The 17609-nt window shown below is 43.3% G+C and overlaps 1 protein-coding gene across 1 annotated transcript in view; it reads left to right on the top strand.

Annotated features, from left to right (window-relative positions):
- LOC126456431 (guanylate cyclase 32E-like) overlaps positions 1–17609 on the top strand; it is a 566897-nt gene that overhangs the window by 201676 nt on the left and 347612 nt on the right. Inside the window, exon 6 of the mRNA XM_050092180.1 lies at positions 8729–8846. Within this exon, the coding sequence (XP_049948137.1) occupies positions 8729–8846 (118 nt within the window). The remainder of the gene's footprint in view (positions 1–8728; positions 8847–17609) is intronic.

A 17609-nucleotide genomic window follows, 5' to 3' on the forward strand; every position in this document is an offset into this window, starting at 1 on the left:
GATGTGCTCCAAGACGACAGGGCCGCTGTCATCCAGGCCTGGTTAAGTGAGCACGAGGATTAATTGTTGCATCTCTCCTGGCCACTTCAGCCACCAGATCTCAGTGCTTTTGAGCCTTTGTGGTCTAGTTTGTAGAGAAGGGTAAGTGATAGCTATCCACCTCTATCATTGTTACCTGAACTTGCCACTACTTTACAAGAAGAATGGCATAACATTCCCTTGAAAACCGAACACGACCTGTAGTTATCCATTCCGAGATGCCCGAAAGCTGTATCGAAGCCAAAGTGTTTCCCGCACCGTTTTGGGCATGGTAATGTGTTGTGTTTTTGGTGTTTCCGTATTTTTTTCCAATCCCTGTAAACATTACCAAAGAAACGAAGCCGAACCACGAAGTTCATCGTCGTATTACCGAAAACTTGCTTTTAAATGCAAGGAAAGATAATTAAAAGTCTGAAGGAAGCCTCATTCCATTATTGTGGTACCTATAAAGCTTGGAGTGACCTTTTCATCCCACAGACGAAAATTTAAAACAAAGTGTATAAGTTCAGAATTTTGAGAATGCACATAAACTTGTAGTAGCAGTAAAGATAGTAGTAGTAGTAGTAGTAGTAGTTGTTGTTGTTGTTATTGTTGTTGTTGGTGGTGGTGAAGTTTATTCATCCAAAAATTACTTTTAAAACCATTCATAGTTGGGGAAAGTGTCTCGCACTGCAGGATTAATTTTGTAGAGAAGGATCAACGCCGCCAGCGAAGCTTCACGATCGCAGTTTGATTTTTTCGAGGTGATAAATAAACTTTTATAACCACGGCGGTAAGTGAATGATTCACTATTTTATGTGACTGTAACGGCTACTACTGCTGTGACATCAGCAACTGAATGAAATTAAATTTTGTGAGTCAGATTGACAAATTAAAAAAAACTTAATCTCTTTTTCTGCAGTCTGTTGTCTCGGTACTCGCACGCGTCTACTTGAAGTAGTAATGACTATGTTCGCATGTCAAGACACAGCATAAGCATTGTATACTTTGTGCATATAGCTCACAGAGCATCCCCAGCCACTTTTGGGGAACATTTTGCATAGCTGAGTGGTACAGTACCTTTCAGATCTCTTTCTCCTTCGTTAATTAGTTTTTAACGTCACCAAATAACTTCAGTGACGTTGAATTCGCAGTAAGATACGCGCATTGTCCTGTCCCACATGGTGCATTATACTTGATCTTGAAAAAAATGTAGCGAAATGTGTGTATGGCCTTTTTGACTGGCAGTCCCCTTGTGAGGAGTTCAGTCACCTGGATGCAAGTCTTTTTATTCGACGCCACTTCGGTGACTTGCGCGGCGACGAGCTCATGATGACAGACAACGCACAAAACCAGTCCCGAATGGAGAAAATCTCGAGCTGTGTCTGGAATCGAAGCCAGCGACCCATGATCGAGAGAGTCAGCAATGTTAGCCACAAGTCCACGAGCTGCTGGCGCTGGCATGGTAAATTTGGCATAAGAGTAGGCATTATATGGGACCTCCATACCACTGAACACCAACCATAGAATAATGTATTTCATAGACAAATTTATAATTGTGTGATACAGGGCTAGATCTATTACAATCGTACCTCTATAAGGAAAATTTTTAATAAAATGACGGAACGATGCTTTGCAGGATTTTGCGTTCGCTTTTACCCTACAGAAGACAAACCAGTATTTCGCACAAACCATTTTTCTTCGCAAAGTGGCATGTCATAACTGTCTTCCCATGATGTCTTGTTTCTGTCGTTTCCGGCCCACTCGTCGAATACAGAGTGCCTAGAAAGCTGTTTTCTCGGATAACTAGACAGCAATTCAAGCAAATCGTATCAATGGAGTTTATTACAGTAAACTGAATTGACAATATTTAACTTAGCGGAGTTACATTGAGGTGTCGCATGCAAATGGCACATGCAAATAATGTCCTTCGACATATACTATTTCCATGCAAGCACATAATACTGTTCACAAGTCACGGCTCGTCTTCTAGTGCGGCCGCGGCTAACGCGGAACGCCGCTTATATTCTCTTCGTATAGGGGCCGCTCCTGTCGTGATGTGGTCCTAGTCAGCGTAGTATTGGCTGACGTGCCGGCACTTGATGTTACGTCGGAACAGTTTCAATTCCACCACTCTAGTCATTTCCCCCGTGCACACTTCCTATATGACAATTAGATCCACTTGTTGATGGTACAAGCATCTTTTATCCCTGACATTCAAATTTTCTGGAATAATTAGCACCGTGGCAGCATTAGCAACGTTTAATAAATAGTCCATGTAATACCTTACTTCCTGGAAGAGCTCATCCCTTGTTCTACTGTTCTATTTTCTTCAGTCAGTAATAGTATTGACAATCATCGTAATAATAATGCGTCAAAGGAGTGTTTCACTCGCGTCGGGAAAAATTTTGCTAGTTTTTCCGTATTATGACTCCCCCGCAAGAATTCATTCAATACATACTTAAGTCACCTACCAGAACTCCTTTTTTGGTGATTAGAGGGGAATCTACGGTTTATCGTAGCGCTGACAGGTACACATATTTTATAAAGGAGACTATATAATTGTTTCATTTATGTGTGCTCTTCATCAGCAAATACGATCTACCTCAATTAAAAGGGTAGTTTGATAGGTCTGATAAATTTCCACGAAAGCAATATGAACAGTTTCGTTGCGCCTTCGTTGTTGGTAACCGTGATTATTCGAAGGATTGTCTAAGAAATTTCATCAATCTACAGCACACAGTTCATTGCTGCCTGTCGCCTGAATTGGTCAGTGTGTCGACGGCGACTGAAAATGGAGAAAATCCAGTCGTGCAGGTATTAAACATTTTCATTTGAAGATTTGGACTGCCACACAAATCAAAACAGAATCGGATGTAGTTCACGCGGACTCTGCACCATCATTGAAGACCATTTACGTTTAGACCAATGAATTTAAATGCGGTCAGACAAGCACCGAAGAGACTGTTCCAGCCGTCCCATTGAGGTCACCACAAAGGAAACCTTGACAAAATCCGTGATATGGTAATGCAGGATTTCCGAATAAAACTTCATGAGATTTCTGAGACTGTAGACAGCTCAAAGGAATGAGTGCATAATCTCCTGCACTGAGAATTGTCTATGTAGAAGCTGAGTGGAAGGTGGGTGCCGCATTGCTCACAGCAGACCAAAAGTGCATCCAGCAATGTTCAGTCGCAATGTCCGGCGATGTTTAGTCGCGGTTTGCAAGACTTTTTGTGCCGATTTATGATTGTTGATGAAATGTGGATCCATCATTACAAACCAGAGTCAAAACGGCAGTCTAAGTAAAGGACAACGGTGGTGAAAATGCACTGATGACGTTAAAGAACTTTTCTCAGCTGGTAAAGTGATGGCCACTGTTGTTTCGGATTTCCAAGGAAAATCCCCACGGATTGCTTGAAAATAGACAGAATCATAACTTAACCCTATTATGCTTCATTTCTGTATAGTTTGAACCTTGCGTTGGCTGAAAAGAGACGAAAGTCGGCATGCGAAAAATGCTGCATCAGCAGGATAATTAACCATCCCGTCATCAGCAGTAACGATGGCAAATGTGCACGAAATGGGCTTTAAATTGGTTCCCCATCCACCCTATTCACCAGACTTAGCCCCAAGTACCTTCGCCTTGTTTCCTGATATGAAACTATGGCTTTCTGGGAAGAAATTTTCATCAAATGAGGAATTAATAGTTGCGTTCAACAAGCTTTTTGCAGTTTGACAGAACCTATTTTTCCGATGGGATGAAAAAGCTGGAGGAACACTGGCCAATTGTATTTACCTCAAAGGAGACTATGTTGAGAAGTGAGGTCAGTTGTTTACGAAACAAACATTGTTCTTTTTTTTTACCAAATTTGTGAAACTATCCTCATAGATACCGAAGTTAACACTTCCATTTATTTATTGCACAAGAACCAAACATTGGACTGATATTATACATATGTCATTTTGAAGAGAAACACTGGAAGTTTTTTTCATGTATACCGCCACAAGGTAGTTTGTTAATTTGCCCATAGTCAGCACTAGTCGCGAACATGTCGAGTTCTGATGCGGAGCGAGCTTTCTGTGTGTTGGAGTTCGACAAAAACAAGTGTGCTACAGCTGTTCAACGAAAGTTTAGAAACAAGTGCGGTAAGAAGCCACCAACAAGGAAGGCCATTTAACACTGGCACAACAAATTCATTAAGACAGGTAGCCTGTGCCCGGTAAATTGAAGCGGACGTCCCAGTGTGAGTGAAGTGAATGTGGAGCGCATACAAGAGACATTCATAAGAAGTCCAAAGAAATCGGTGCGTCGTGCATCTTGTGAACTCGAAATGGCTCCAATGACAGGGTGGAAAGTCCTGCGACAGAAGCTGTCTATTAAATCATTCAAATTGGAGCTAGTGCAGAAGCTCAGTGACGACGACAAAAACAAGCGTTTTGAGTTTTGTTTGCAGTTCCAAAAGTTGAATGAGGATGGGGATGGCATTGTTGATTGCTTAATTTTTAGCAACGAAGCCACTTTTCACACTAATGGGAAAGTGAACAGGTACAATTGTCGAATTGGGGATACAAAAGATCCACACGAATGCGCTGAATCTGAGCATAATTCCCCGAAGGTAAATGTTTTTTGTGCCTTGTCACGTCGAAAACTGTGCGGGTCATTCTTCTTCGCCGAGAGCACTGTCCTATTTGGACATGTTGCAGCAGTGGCTGATGCCTGAAATGCAATCGGACCCTCCGCCCATCTTTCCACAGGATGGGGCTCCACTCCATTTTTATCGTGAAGTTCGTGGGGACCTGAACACGGAGCTGCTGCTTCGATGGATCGGCCGTGCTACAGAAGGGGACGGCTGTTTCATGATATGGCCTCCCCCGATCACCAGATCTCACTCCGTATGACTTTTTTTGTGGGGACACATTAAACATCTCGTGTATGTACCGTTTCTACCACGTGATGAAGCAGAGCTCTTGGAGAGAATACGGAAAGCGACTGCCGCAGTCGGCGATCCCATGCTGGGACAGATATGGCAAGAATTCGATTACCGTATTGACGTCTGCCAGGTCACTCATGGTTTACATACCGAATGTTTGTAAAAAAATTTTAGAGTTTCTCTTCAAAATGCAATATGTATGACATCTGTACAATGGCGTAAACGCATACAGTTGGAAGTATACACAATACCGGGAGCAAAAAAGTCTCAGTAAATATAGGGTCGAAAATGCATACCTTAAGAGCTACGAGCGATTTTTCATCTATGACACTGTGAAACAAATCTCTTCTACTGCAAGTTCTTTGCTTTCCATATTTTGGGAAGTGGTAGTACGGATCAAAATAAGAAAAAATGTCCAGCAAACATGTGCTCTAAAACGCATACCGTAAACGTCACGAGAATATGATCATTAGAAGAGTTGTGTTTCAAAGTAGCAAAGATGAACAAGTGCTTAAGGAATGCATTTTAGAGCACTTGTTTACTGGACCTTTTTTCTTGTTTTAGTCCATACTATCAGCTCCCAAATAAGGAAAGCAAAAAACTTGCAGCAGAAGAGGTTTTTTTCACAATATCGAAGATGAAAAATTGCTCGTAGCTCTTAAGGTATGCATTTTCGACAGAATGTTTGAGGTGAAAATCGTAGAGGGAGACCAAGAGATGAATACATTAAACAGACTCCGAAGGCTGTAGGCTGCAGTAGTTACTCGGAGATGAGACTTACACAGGATAGAGTAGCATGGAGAGCTGCACCAAACCAGTCTTTTACTCACATTAGTATGTTAAAACACTGCCGCAAATCTACTCCGATGTTAGATGAGAGGCTGCAAGCCCCCTTTGAAAGGGAACAAAACACAGCTTGTGTGTCCTGTACTCGAATATTTCTCGATTGTGAGAGTTTGTTATAACATAGGTCCATAAGCAACTAAAGACTTGTTTACCAACTCACAACAGGTGTTTTCCAAAACTGGACCCGCAGGGCGAGTTTTGTTTCCTTTGAGAGGCAGCCTGCTGTCTCTAACGTAGACAGGCACATAATTTAGGGAAGGTCATTGAAAAGCGCACAACGTAGGGGGTGTGGGTTACCACTTGTGACGAAAAACTTCTGCCAGGCAACTGAACTGCATGAACTGTCACGTAGAGATCTTGGTGATAAGTAAATAAGATGCACAAATATAGGCATTAAAGTAATACTACTTCACGTTATTGGAAAATAGAAGCAAATAAGGCAAATAGTTGTCTTTGTGTCATTTTAATAAATGTGTAACATGTCGATGCCTCGAGATTACGTTTCATTCTTTGATCAGGATTCGCTTTATACTTTCTGAACACAGTGCATAAACATTCTCGAGTCTCCTGCAATTAAATGTCTACGAGCGTACAGGAAAGCATGTGGCACTGTTGATGATCTGTCCGTCGGAAGGGGACGTCAAGATGGGTCCCCTTGCTGATATCCGAGGAGGAGGATACGTCACAACATCAGTTTCACCCTCTCCCATGCGTCATCATCGTCCGGCACAAACATGACACCACACTACACACACCCTTGCAGTCACCCACACTTACCAGATACACTTAAACACACAATTCTCACACTTCGTGAAGGAAAGTCGCTGTAATGCGCGAAGGACCGAGAAACCTTCCCAGTTATGGAGCTGAAACTGTCCTTCGTGTTCTTCCAGTCAACAGTGACATACGACTTTACTTTTCTTAGAGTCCTTCCCTAGCTACGCTTGTATAGGACCGCAAACTTACAGCTGCACCTAGTCGGCGGTATAATGCGGCCGTCGGAATTTACTGTAGAAGATATTAATTCATTGAAAATATGACCGTGAAGATATCGGACTACCCGATACCTAATTATAACTAAAATTCAGTACATTCGGTATTACTATTCCACTTTTATGTTTACGTACTGAGACTTGGTAATTACCACAAATCAAAACAGCTATGACACATGGAAGGTTGACATGAGGAGATAATAACGTGTTACATCGAATCATAGGATCAGATAATTGTCTGGTAACGTATAACTACAGGAATGGGGATCATTCACATCATCATGCACGTACATTAAAATTCTATCCATGGACTAATCACTATAGCTACTCGTATACATACTGTATAAATAATACAGTGCAGTTCCTAAACTGAATAATTTACTGCAGTTGCGGAAACAGCATGCCCTAATGAAACTTTTTAAGTACTGAAATAACTTTAATGAAGGGTGTTGATGAAGGATCACAGATGGCCTTGGAAGCTCCTGGATTTCACACCTACAGGAAAGAGACCGCCAGGGAGACTCAAGAAGCGTTGGAGGGATGGACTCCATGAAGATTTAAACCAAGTGTCAATAGATGTGGACGAATGGCGGATAGCAGCAATGGACAGAATACAGTGGAAGAGGAAACTTGCAGATGCGTGCGGTCCACTGGGCCTGACCACGTAGTAGTAGTAGTAGTTGAAAAAAGTTTACACTGTATTTACTCCTTTAGTTTCAGAATGTGAACTTATACCGTTAGTGAGAAACTTCACTTTAAAGTAAACATCACCTACTTCGACTGATGCTGTGACGTCGCTCCTCAGTGGCAGGTAAATAATTTACATATCCTTCCTCGTTTTTTTTCTCTTCTTCTTTATTGTATTTCAATTCCCCATCGGGGTGGGCTGGCAGTAGCATATGCGCTGCTCTTCAGCCGAAAGACATAGAACATACAATAGAAGACATTTAAAAATAACATAAAGGAGAAAATACGGTGGACATAGATATAAAAAACGGGGGCAACATTATGGAAGACAATAGACAAAAAGGGGCGACTGTAAAATGGAGATAAAAAACGTAAAAAAGTTGCGCACACAAAAAACCACACACTGGGACAATTAAAAGAACACAAGGCGAAGTATGACCGGAGCATAAAAGCATCGACGGACGGCGTAGCACATATTCCTCCGTATGTATTGCGCTGATAATCACAGATCGCTCACACTAACAAACACAGACTAATACTGTCAAAGTTATTACGATAAAGGAAGTCTCTGCTTAGCTTTCTCGTACAAGGACAATAAATGTTTTACACACTTTGTTTCTTTTTAATACACTTTCTACCTTTCAGTACAGTTTAAAGTAATTGATTACACAAACAATAAATATTGACTGCAAACACTAAAGTACACAGACAGAAATGACGATATTTATGCAAACAGATCCTTAGGCTACTAACAGATGGCGATGCTGATGACAGTCTCAGAACAGTGATACATACTTTGAAATATTTCGTATCGTTTTATGACTGAAATTAAAGAAACCTAGAAATGAAAATAATGCTTTGAAAATTATGTTCCGCAAGTGAGTGCCTTTAAGTGCATGTTACTGTCTTGAAATAACTGTGTCGTTACAAAGGGATGAGATTTTCCGAAAATTATGGTTACTTATGGACAGTGTGTAACTGGAAACTGTAGATACCTGCAAAAGATATGCTGCTGTATTGCTCATCTGTTCTGTGCCGTTTAACTGCTATCTTATTTGTACTGTTTTCCGCGGTATGGTTGGGTTAGTTCCAAATCTATTATTTTCAACAATTCATTTTCTTCCTCAGTGTTCTAGAGTGCAGAGTATCAATAACAGTTCCATTACTAGAGTCTACTTGCTCTGTTGCTTAAAACTTTTGCGTTGTGTCATGAGACTGGAGTGACTCAGCTGCCGCTCTGTAATGTTCCAGTCTACTTAGACCCGTACCTGGAGGGCGACGCCGACAACGCTTTCGACGTGACGGACGTCCCCGCTCTACGCTCGGTGCTGAAGCTGTCTCCCTACTACCCCAAAAGCAGTCGCTACGAGTGAGTAACCCCTTCCGCTGACGCCTCTCTCCTGTAACCGAATGGCACAACAAATGGCATTACTTAACACATGCGTGTTGTGAAGCAGGGCACTCTGAGCAACACATAACGTCGTCAAAGCGTTAGCTTGCTGAAAGGTAGAAAAGGGGCGCTATTATATAACGATACATTGTAACTAAACCAAACTTAACTCCTTCCGAACAGGCCCACGAAGGCCCAACTGTACTGACCGACTGTCGTGTCATCTTCAGTCAATAGACGTCACTGGATGCGGATCTGAAGGGGCACGTGGTCCGCACACCGCTCTCACGGCCGTTGTCAGGCTTCGTGACCGGAGACTCTACTTCTCAGTCAAGTAGCTCCTCACTTGGCCTCACAGGGGCTGAGTGCACCCCAACAGCCCTCGGCAGCCCGTACGGTCACCTAACCAAGTTCTAGTCAAGCCCGGCATCGCTTAACGTCGGTGATCTGACAGGAGTCGGTGTTACCACTGCAGCAAGGGCGTTGGCATATAGCCATACACTATCTGATGAAAAGTACCCGGACATCACTGTATAATGCGGAATTGATCGCTAGATGTCACGAGAAGTGGAAGTATCAATTTAAAACGAGGTGGGGACTAAGGTGTTGTCAGCAAAGAAATAAGAGAGCTCAGAGGCTTCGAACGTCGACTAGTCATTCAGTGTCAACTGTGTAACAAATCCATGAAGGATTTTTCAGTCCTTATAAAGCTGCCCAAGTCGACTATTAGTAAAGTGATTGTGAAAAGGAAACGGACAGGGGTCCAAGTCGACTGTTAGTGATGTGATTGTGAATTGGAAACGGACTGGGACCGTCGAACATTGCAAAGGGTGGTTGTAAAAAATCACATGAAATAAGTGGAAGAAATCGGTCGTGAGTTCCATAGTGCTACAGTCAGTCTAGCTAGCACAATGATTGAACGTGCGGGGTTAAAAAGAACCGGGTACAATGGACGAACAACTCCTCGCAAGCTACACATTTTTGTACTCAATGTTAAGCTACGCTTGAGGTGGCGTAAAAAGCAACTGCACTGGACGGTGGATGACTGGAGACGAGTGGTGACTCGCGCTATACTCCGTGGTAATCTGATGGAAAGAGCTGAGTTTGGCGAATGCCTGGAGAACGTCACCTGCCATCATGCGTAGAGACAAAGTACTGAGGAGGTAGTATTGCTGTGTGGGTTTTCTTCGTGGTTACAGTTAGTATTCTTATTGCACTTAAGAAAACGCTGAATGAGGACGGATCTGAACACATTTGCCAGCTTTGTGTACTGTGTACAGTAGAGAAACAGTTCGGAGCCGAAGAGTGTACCAGCATCTCAGTGCACCTTGTCATAAATCAGCAACTGAGAGGCAGTGGTTTGTGAATGTTAACATTTCTGTAATGAATTGGCCTGTCCAGTGTCCCGACCTGAACCAAATGGAAGACTTTTGGGAAGACTTAGAACTTCGACTTCGCTCCAGGTCCCAGCACCTAACATCACTAGCTTCTCTGGTTTCCGCTAGTGAGGAAGAATGGGCTGCCATTGCTCCACAGACTTCAGACAGCTTACTAAAAATGTATCCAACAGAGTTCAACCTGTCGTAAAGGAGATGGGGAGACACACTCTATATTAATGTCCACTAATTGATGTCCGGATACTATTGATCAGATAGTATATTTACTCTGGAGTGAACGTACCTGGGCTCAGAATTTTGTGCGACTTTTGCATGTTAATCACATCAGATCTTCTTGTGGTGTAAATGGATGAACTCTTAACACCTTGCAGAGCAAATAAGTGTTATCTCTTACGATCTAACACGTTGTCCGAACTTAGTGACAAGCCTGCAGATGTTGATGTGGATTAACTGCACTGAGTGTGTTTATACGAGAAACACTTGGTTCTCAATGACTCGTTACAGAGTGATATTTTAATCTGAATTTTAAAATTTTCCCTGCGAATTAAATGTTCGAACAAATTTCGAGCTTGCATCCGGTCGTCGTTTAATTCATCGCACGATATTTCGAATGGGCACCTGCCAGACGTCTTTAAATGAGCCATCGAAGACCGACGAAGATCTACTCTTTTCCGCCCCATATAGCTCGTTGTGAGAATTCTGCGCATGAGTCATAATTCACGGTGAGAGGCGGACCACACTTCCCGGCGGCAGTACCCTCGCTGCGGGAACCGCGGAACTCAGCTGTTCTTTGCGTATCGCTCGCCGCGGCCGTTGGCGCACTCTGCCGCCTTTGATTACAACAAATCGTACAGATGATGGTGTTCCAAGCACTGTCTAACTGAAACTTCCTGGCAGATTAAAACTGTGTGCCCGACCGAGACTCGAACTCGGGACCCCGAGTTCGAGTCTCGGTCGGGCACACAGTTTTAATCTGCCAGGAAGTTTCATATCAGCGCACACTCCGCTGCAGAGTGAAAATTCTCATTCTGGCACTGTCTAACTGGTAGCCGCTATCACGGTTTATCAGATTTTCTGCCAGGCGTATTTCCACGGATACTTTAATAACGGAGTCCCAGAGAGATATTGTGTGGTCAGAATCTATCATACTCCATTGAATGTCCAGCGGAAAAGTGTTCGGCAGTAGCAGACTTGCTTCGCTGCAAAAGGCCAGTGTAACGTTGATGTTCAGTGCAGCGTTGTTTTACAATGTGTGTGGTCTGTCCTATGTACGCCGTACCACACTGACACCGATCCCAAGAGGTTTGAAATCTTAGATGGTGGACAAAAAATCACTTGCACCAGAAATTTACAGAGGTTTCTTGCTATTTTATACGAAATGTGGCAAACCATTTTATGGAGGATTTCCAGAAGAGAGCGCTTGGATCAGGTGCTCTTAAACCAACAGTACTTTTGGAGGTATGTGGACGATACTTTCATAGTGTGGCCTCATAGAGAAGATAAACTGATGGAGTTGCTTCACCACCTTAACTCCATTGATAACAACATTCGGTTCTCTATGGAAACAGAGAGAGATGGTTGTCTGCCTTTCTTGGATGTCTTGGTTAGACGAAAGAGTGATGGCTCTCTGGGCATCTGGGCATTCAGTTTATCGTAAGCCCACTCACACTGATTTGTATTTTCAAGCATCAAGTTGACATCACCCTTCGCAAACTATGAGCGTTCTTAAAACTCTCGTACACAGAGCTCATACTGTCTCAGATCTAGATAGCTTGCCTAAAGAGCTCGCCCACCTAAAGACAGTTTTCAGAAAAAATGTGCATCCCGCCCAGCAGATTTATAGGGCACCTTTATACACTCGTGTTCAAAAACACAAAACAACTTGAGCGATTAGAATAGTAAGTTCATAGCCACAGGACATGTACATTAGTATGTCCTGCAGAAATGATTAGGATTTCAGTCACGTCTCTTCAGCATGTGTCCTGTTACCTAGTAGGGGCAGCGCCCACCATGGGCACTGATAACTTGTTCCATGCGTGATGACATCGATGCGTATAAGGCGCGAATGGCGTCCTTGATATGGCCACCCATGCTGCATTCACCTGATTCCAAAGTTCATCTGTGGTGGTGGACATTGGGTCACAGCGCTGCACTCGTCTTTTCACCATACCCCACATATTTTCGATTGACGACAAGTCTGGTGATCTGACGGGGCAGACCAAAAGGCTGACATCCTGTGACACCAAGTAGGGACGCGTTCGCGCAGCAACATGTGGCGTTGTGCAGAAAGGGCACGGCTATGGACCGCAGGATGCCATTCATGAAGGTCACACTGGTCGCAGCGCCCTGGACTCGCATCAGCTGTTATTTGTGGTTGTACCCAATAGCACCCCACACCATAACGCCTTGAGTTAGCGCTGCATGTCTTGTGCGAATGCACTCACTGTGACACCGCACCCTGCCTTCGTCGAACCAAAATGCGGCCATCACTTTCAAACAAACAGAACCTGGATTTGTCCAAAAACATTATCTGATGCCCTTCCTGCCCCAGTGACATCATTCCATATACCGTTGCCGTCTAACATGTTTCTGCACATTCGTCAAAGGCAGGCGGAGAAGTGGACGACGCGCCCGTAACGCATGCCGTAATAAACCGCGATGGATTGTCACCCCCGATAGTGTACGATGTGTTACATTGTTCCACTCTTGCGCCAGAGCCGAGCACCCAGATCTATCTTGCAATGCCATTCGGATGAAGTGCCCATCTTCTCGTGGGGTAGTCTGAGTGGTGCGACTTGACCTATCTCGTCACATCCTACGGCCTTCCGTGAACCATTCGGCACACACACGTTGCACTGCCGAATATCTCCGTCCAACACGAGCAGCAATTTACCACGTGGATGCATATCAGCCTCTTACGGCAGTAACGCGCCATCTTTCAAACTCACTGGTCTGACGGTACGGTTCTCTCATACGTCTGCGAGACATTCTGAACGTCTTCTCAAGTCACACTGATCCATTACCTTCGGCTTACAACGTCAACGAGAGCCGCAGCCACATTTTAGCGGTAGGTGGTGTTGCGCCACAATATCAAATGGTTCAAATGGCTCTGAGCACTATGGGACTCAACTGCTGAGGTCATTAGTCCCCTAGAACTTAGAACTAGTTAAACCTAACTAACCTAAGGACATCACAAACATCCATGCCCGAGGCAGGATTCGAACCTGCGACCGTAGCGGTCTTGCGGTTCCAGACTGCAGCGCCTTAAACCGCACGGCCACTTCGGCCGGCCGCCACAATATCGATGTTGATCTTGAACCTGCAGGGCCGACATGGTTCAATGCTAATGTACATGTCCTATGAATATCAACGTCCTATCTCTAGTCGTTCAAGGTGGTCTGTGTTTTCTGAACATGAGTTCTGTCCGAATGTTTATTAGAGAATCGTTTAAAAGTCTGAAGTAAATCGGTCAAGTACTTTTCAAGATTTTTGATAACGTTAAATAACGACTTGTCTTTGTATAGTAGTTACATACCGATTACAGGCCACTGATGATATTTTATATCAATAAATGAAATGCATATGGTGATATAAACACGTACATTCTTGTGGTAGCACAAATGGATTTCAAAACACCTACTGACACTGTGACATCACAAATGAAGAACTTCCCAACTTCTTTGCCACACGCTTGGCGTCATGTGCTGCGCACTATATTGCAGAAGCGTAGGTGGCCTCCTCCTGGCTTAATCCGATTTGCTTCATTACGGCTCTGCACTCACAGCAAAAAGCTACAGTGAAAAGCTGGGCTCATGGGTGGTTGTTCTTCGGCGCAAAGTTAGAACACCTTGATAAATTACTGTCGGCCGAAGTGGCCGTGCGGTTAAAGGCGCTGCAGTCTGGAACCGCAAGACCGCTACGGTCGCAGGTTCGAATCCTGCCTCGGGCATGGATGTTTGTGATGTCCTTAGGTTAGTTAGGTTTAACTAGTTCAAAGTTCTAGGGGACTAATGACCTCAGCAGTTGAGTCCCATAGTGCTCAGAACCATTTGAACCATTTTTTTTTTTTTTTTTGATAAATTACTTTTTTCCTAAACAGCGTTTCTTCTGCATTGCCGTACCTAGTGTGGCACAGTAATTTTCTGCTCCACAAAAATTACCCGTTGCGTTTCTTTTTTGGAAGGTGAGTTTCTCATCAATAGCCTCACATACATAAAAGAGGAAAATGGTGACATAGGCCCAGGGGAATGAGAGTTAAGTTAGACCGAGCAGGGAGGTGGTTTATAAATTTTCCCAATTCCGGAAACTAACATATACCCACGATATCAGAAAATTACCTGCTAGGAAACAGCTTTTTCTAAATGATAAGTGGAACGGACAACGAAGTTCGATGTACCAGATTTCTCCTAGCTGTCCAATTAATTCACGCGACCTGTAATAAATGGGTTGTGTTTCTTAAAGATGTAAACACGGGCCATCTTGTCAAGAGTCAGTCCAAGAGAAAATGTTTTCAAAAATTAAAAAAAAAATAATAGTTTTATTTTATCTGTTTTTGAAAGGTCTTCAGTTTTCGTTCTTTAATATGCTACATACTTGCTGCCTTACGTAAAAGAGGCAAAGGGAAAATATGTCAAATTGTTGATGAATGCCCTTAACGGAGGTCCGTTGCGGGATTTTTGAGCATATTCAAAAGAGAAAACTTCCTGTCCACAATGACAGAGGTAGAAGTAACTGCTCGTTTGAAACACAGTTCGTCGCTCTTCTTACTGACGATATCCAGCTAACCATGGATGTAGGCCAATTGATAACTTCTCTGTTCCAATATTTCCAGAAAGAACCCAGTACTGTACCGCACTATAGTCAGAAAAGAAAGGTCTGACAGTACGGAATATGTTTGTGAGTAGTGCGAAGACTTTTTGACTAATAGTTCACAGTATGTCGTCCTGGAGGGCAAGTGTTCTTCGGAGTCTTCAGGGAAGGTTGGTGGGAACATTCCCACTTCCCGCGCTTATAAACGATCTTTCGGACGTCTTGCTGTTTGATGATGACATTGTTGTGTACGAGAATTGAGTATCGTTGTGTGACCGCAGGGGGATTCAAGGTGACTTAGACATCATTTCTGTATGGTGCCATGAATGGCAACTTGCTTTAATCTGGAGAGGTTGTAGTTAATATGAATGGATAGAGGAAACCTAATTTTTATATATAAAAATACAGCCTGCGTATGTTTCTGCTCGCAAAACTCGGAAAGTATTCGTTCGATTGAGCTGAAATTTGCACACAACATTGCATTCGAAAACGTGTGTGTTTCTATACTCCCATAATTTCAGTATATATAATACATGAATAAATATGTAATATGTTAATAAACGTTTAGACGCATGCGGGCTATACACTGATCAGCCAGAACACTATGACCACCGACCTACTATCGATATATTCATGGAAGCCTTTGAAGCAACGGCCCTCGGTTCAGCTCCTTTACGCCCACGTTGCTGGTTCAGATACGTGGACGACACGTTCGCTATATGGCCCCATGGTGAAACGGAGCTACACAAGTTTCACGAATATTTGAACAATATGCACGGGAAGATACAGTTCTACATCTACATCTACATCTATACTCCGCGAGCCACCTTACGGTGTGTGGCGGAGGGTACTTATTGTACCACTATCTGATCCCCCCTTCCCTGTTCCATTCACGAATTGTGCGTGGGAAGAACGACTGCTTGTAAGTCTCCGTATTTGCTCTAATTTCTCGGATCTTTTCGTTGTGATCATTACGCGAGATATATGTGGGCGGTAGTAATATGTTGCCCATCTCTTCCCGGAATGTGCTCTCTCGTAATTTCGATAATAAACCTCTCCGTATTGCGTAACGCCTTTCTTGAAGTGTCCGCCACTGGAGCTTGTTCAGCATCTCCGTAACGCTCTCGCGCTGACTAAATGTCCCCATGACGAATCGCGCTGCTTTTCGCTGGATCATGTCTATCTCTTCTATTAATCCAACCTGGTAAGGGTCCCATACTGATGAGCAATACTCAAGAATCGGACGAACAAGCGTTTTGTAAGCTACTTCTTTCGTCGATGAGTCACATTTTCTTAGAATTCTTCCTATGAATCTCAACCTGGCGCCTGCTTTTCCCACTATTTGCTTTATGTGATCATTCCACTTCAGATCGCTCCGGATAGTAACTCCTAAGTATTTTACGGTCGTTACCGCTTCCAATGATTTACCACCTATGGCATAATCGTACTGGAATGGATTTCTGCCCCTATGTATGCGCATTATATTACATTTATCTACGTTTAGGGAAAGCTGCCAGCTGTCACACCATGCATTAATCCTCTGCAGGTCCTCCTGGAGTACGTACGAGTCTTCTGATGTTGCTACTTTCTTGTAGACAACCGTGTCATCTGCAAATAGCCTCACGGAGCTACCGATGTTGTCAACTAAGTCATTTATGTATATTGTAAACAATAAAGGTCCTATCACGCTTCCCTGCGGTACTCCCGAAATTACCTCTACATCTGCAGATTTTGAACCGTTAAGAATGACATGTTGTGTTCTTTCTTCTAGGAAATCCTGAATCCAATCACAAACCTGGTCCGATATTCCGTAAGCTCGTATTTTTTTCACTAAACGTAAGTGCGGAACCGTATCAAATGCCTTCCTGAAGTCCAGGAATACGGCATCAATCTGCTCGCCAGTGTCTACGGCACTGTGAATTTCTTGGGCAAATAGGGCGAGCTGAGTTTCACATGATCTCTGTTTGCGGAATCCATGTTGGTTATGATGAAGGAGATTTGTATTATGTAAGAACGTCATAATACGAGAACACAAAACATGTTCCATTATTCTACAACAGATTGACGTAAGCGAAATAGGCCTATAATTATTCGCATCTGATTTATGACCCTTCTTGAAAATGGGAACGACCTGCGCTTTCTTCCAGTCGCTAGGTACTTTACGTTCTTCCAGCGATCTACGATAAATTCCTGATAGAAAGGGGGCAAGTTCTTTAGCATAATCACTGTAGAATCTTAAGGGTATCTCGTCTGGTCCGGATGCTTTTCCGCTACTAAGTGATAGCAGTTGTTTTTCAATTCCGATATCGTTTATTTCAATATTTTCCATTTTGGCGTCCGTGCGACGGCTGAAGTCAGGGACCGTGTTACGATTTTCCGCAGTGAAACAGTTTCGGAACACTGAATTCAGTATTTCTGCCTTTCTTCGGTCGTCCTCTGTTTCGGTGCCATCGTGGTCAACGAGTGACTGAATAGGGGATTTAGATCCGCTTACCGATTTTACATATGACCAAAACTTTTTAGGGTTCTTGTTTAG

This window comes from Schistocerca serialis, chromosome 2, assembly GCF_023864345.2.
Source record: "Schistocerca serialis cubense isolate TAMUIC-IGC-003099 chromosome 2, iqSchSeri2.2, whole genome shotgun sequence".
In the NCBI taxonomy this organism is placed as follows: Eukaryota; Metazoa; Arthropoda; class Insecta; order Orthoptera; family Acrididae; genus Schistocerca; species Schistocerca serialis.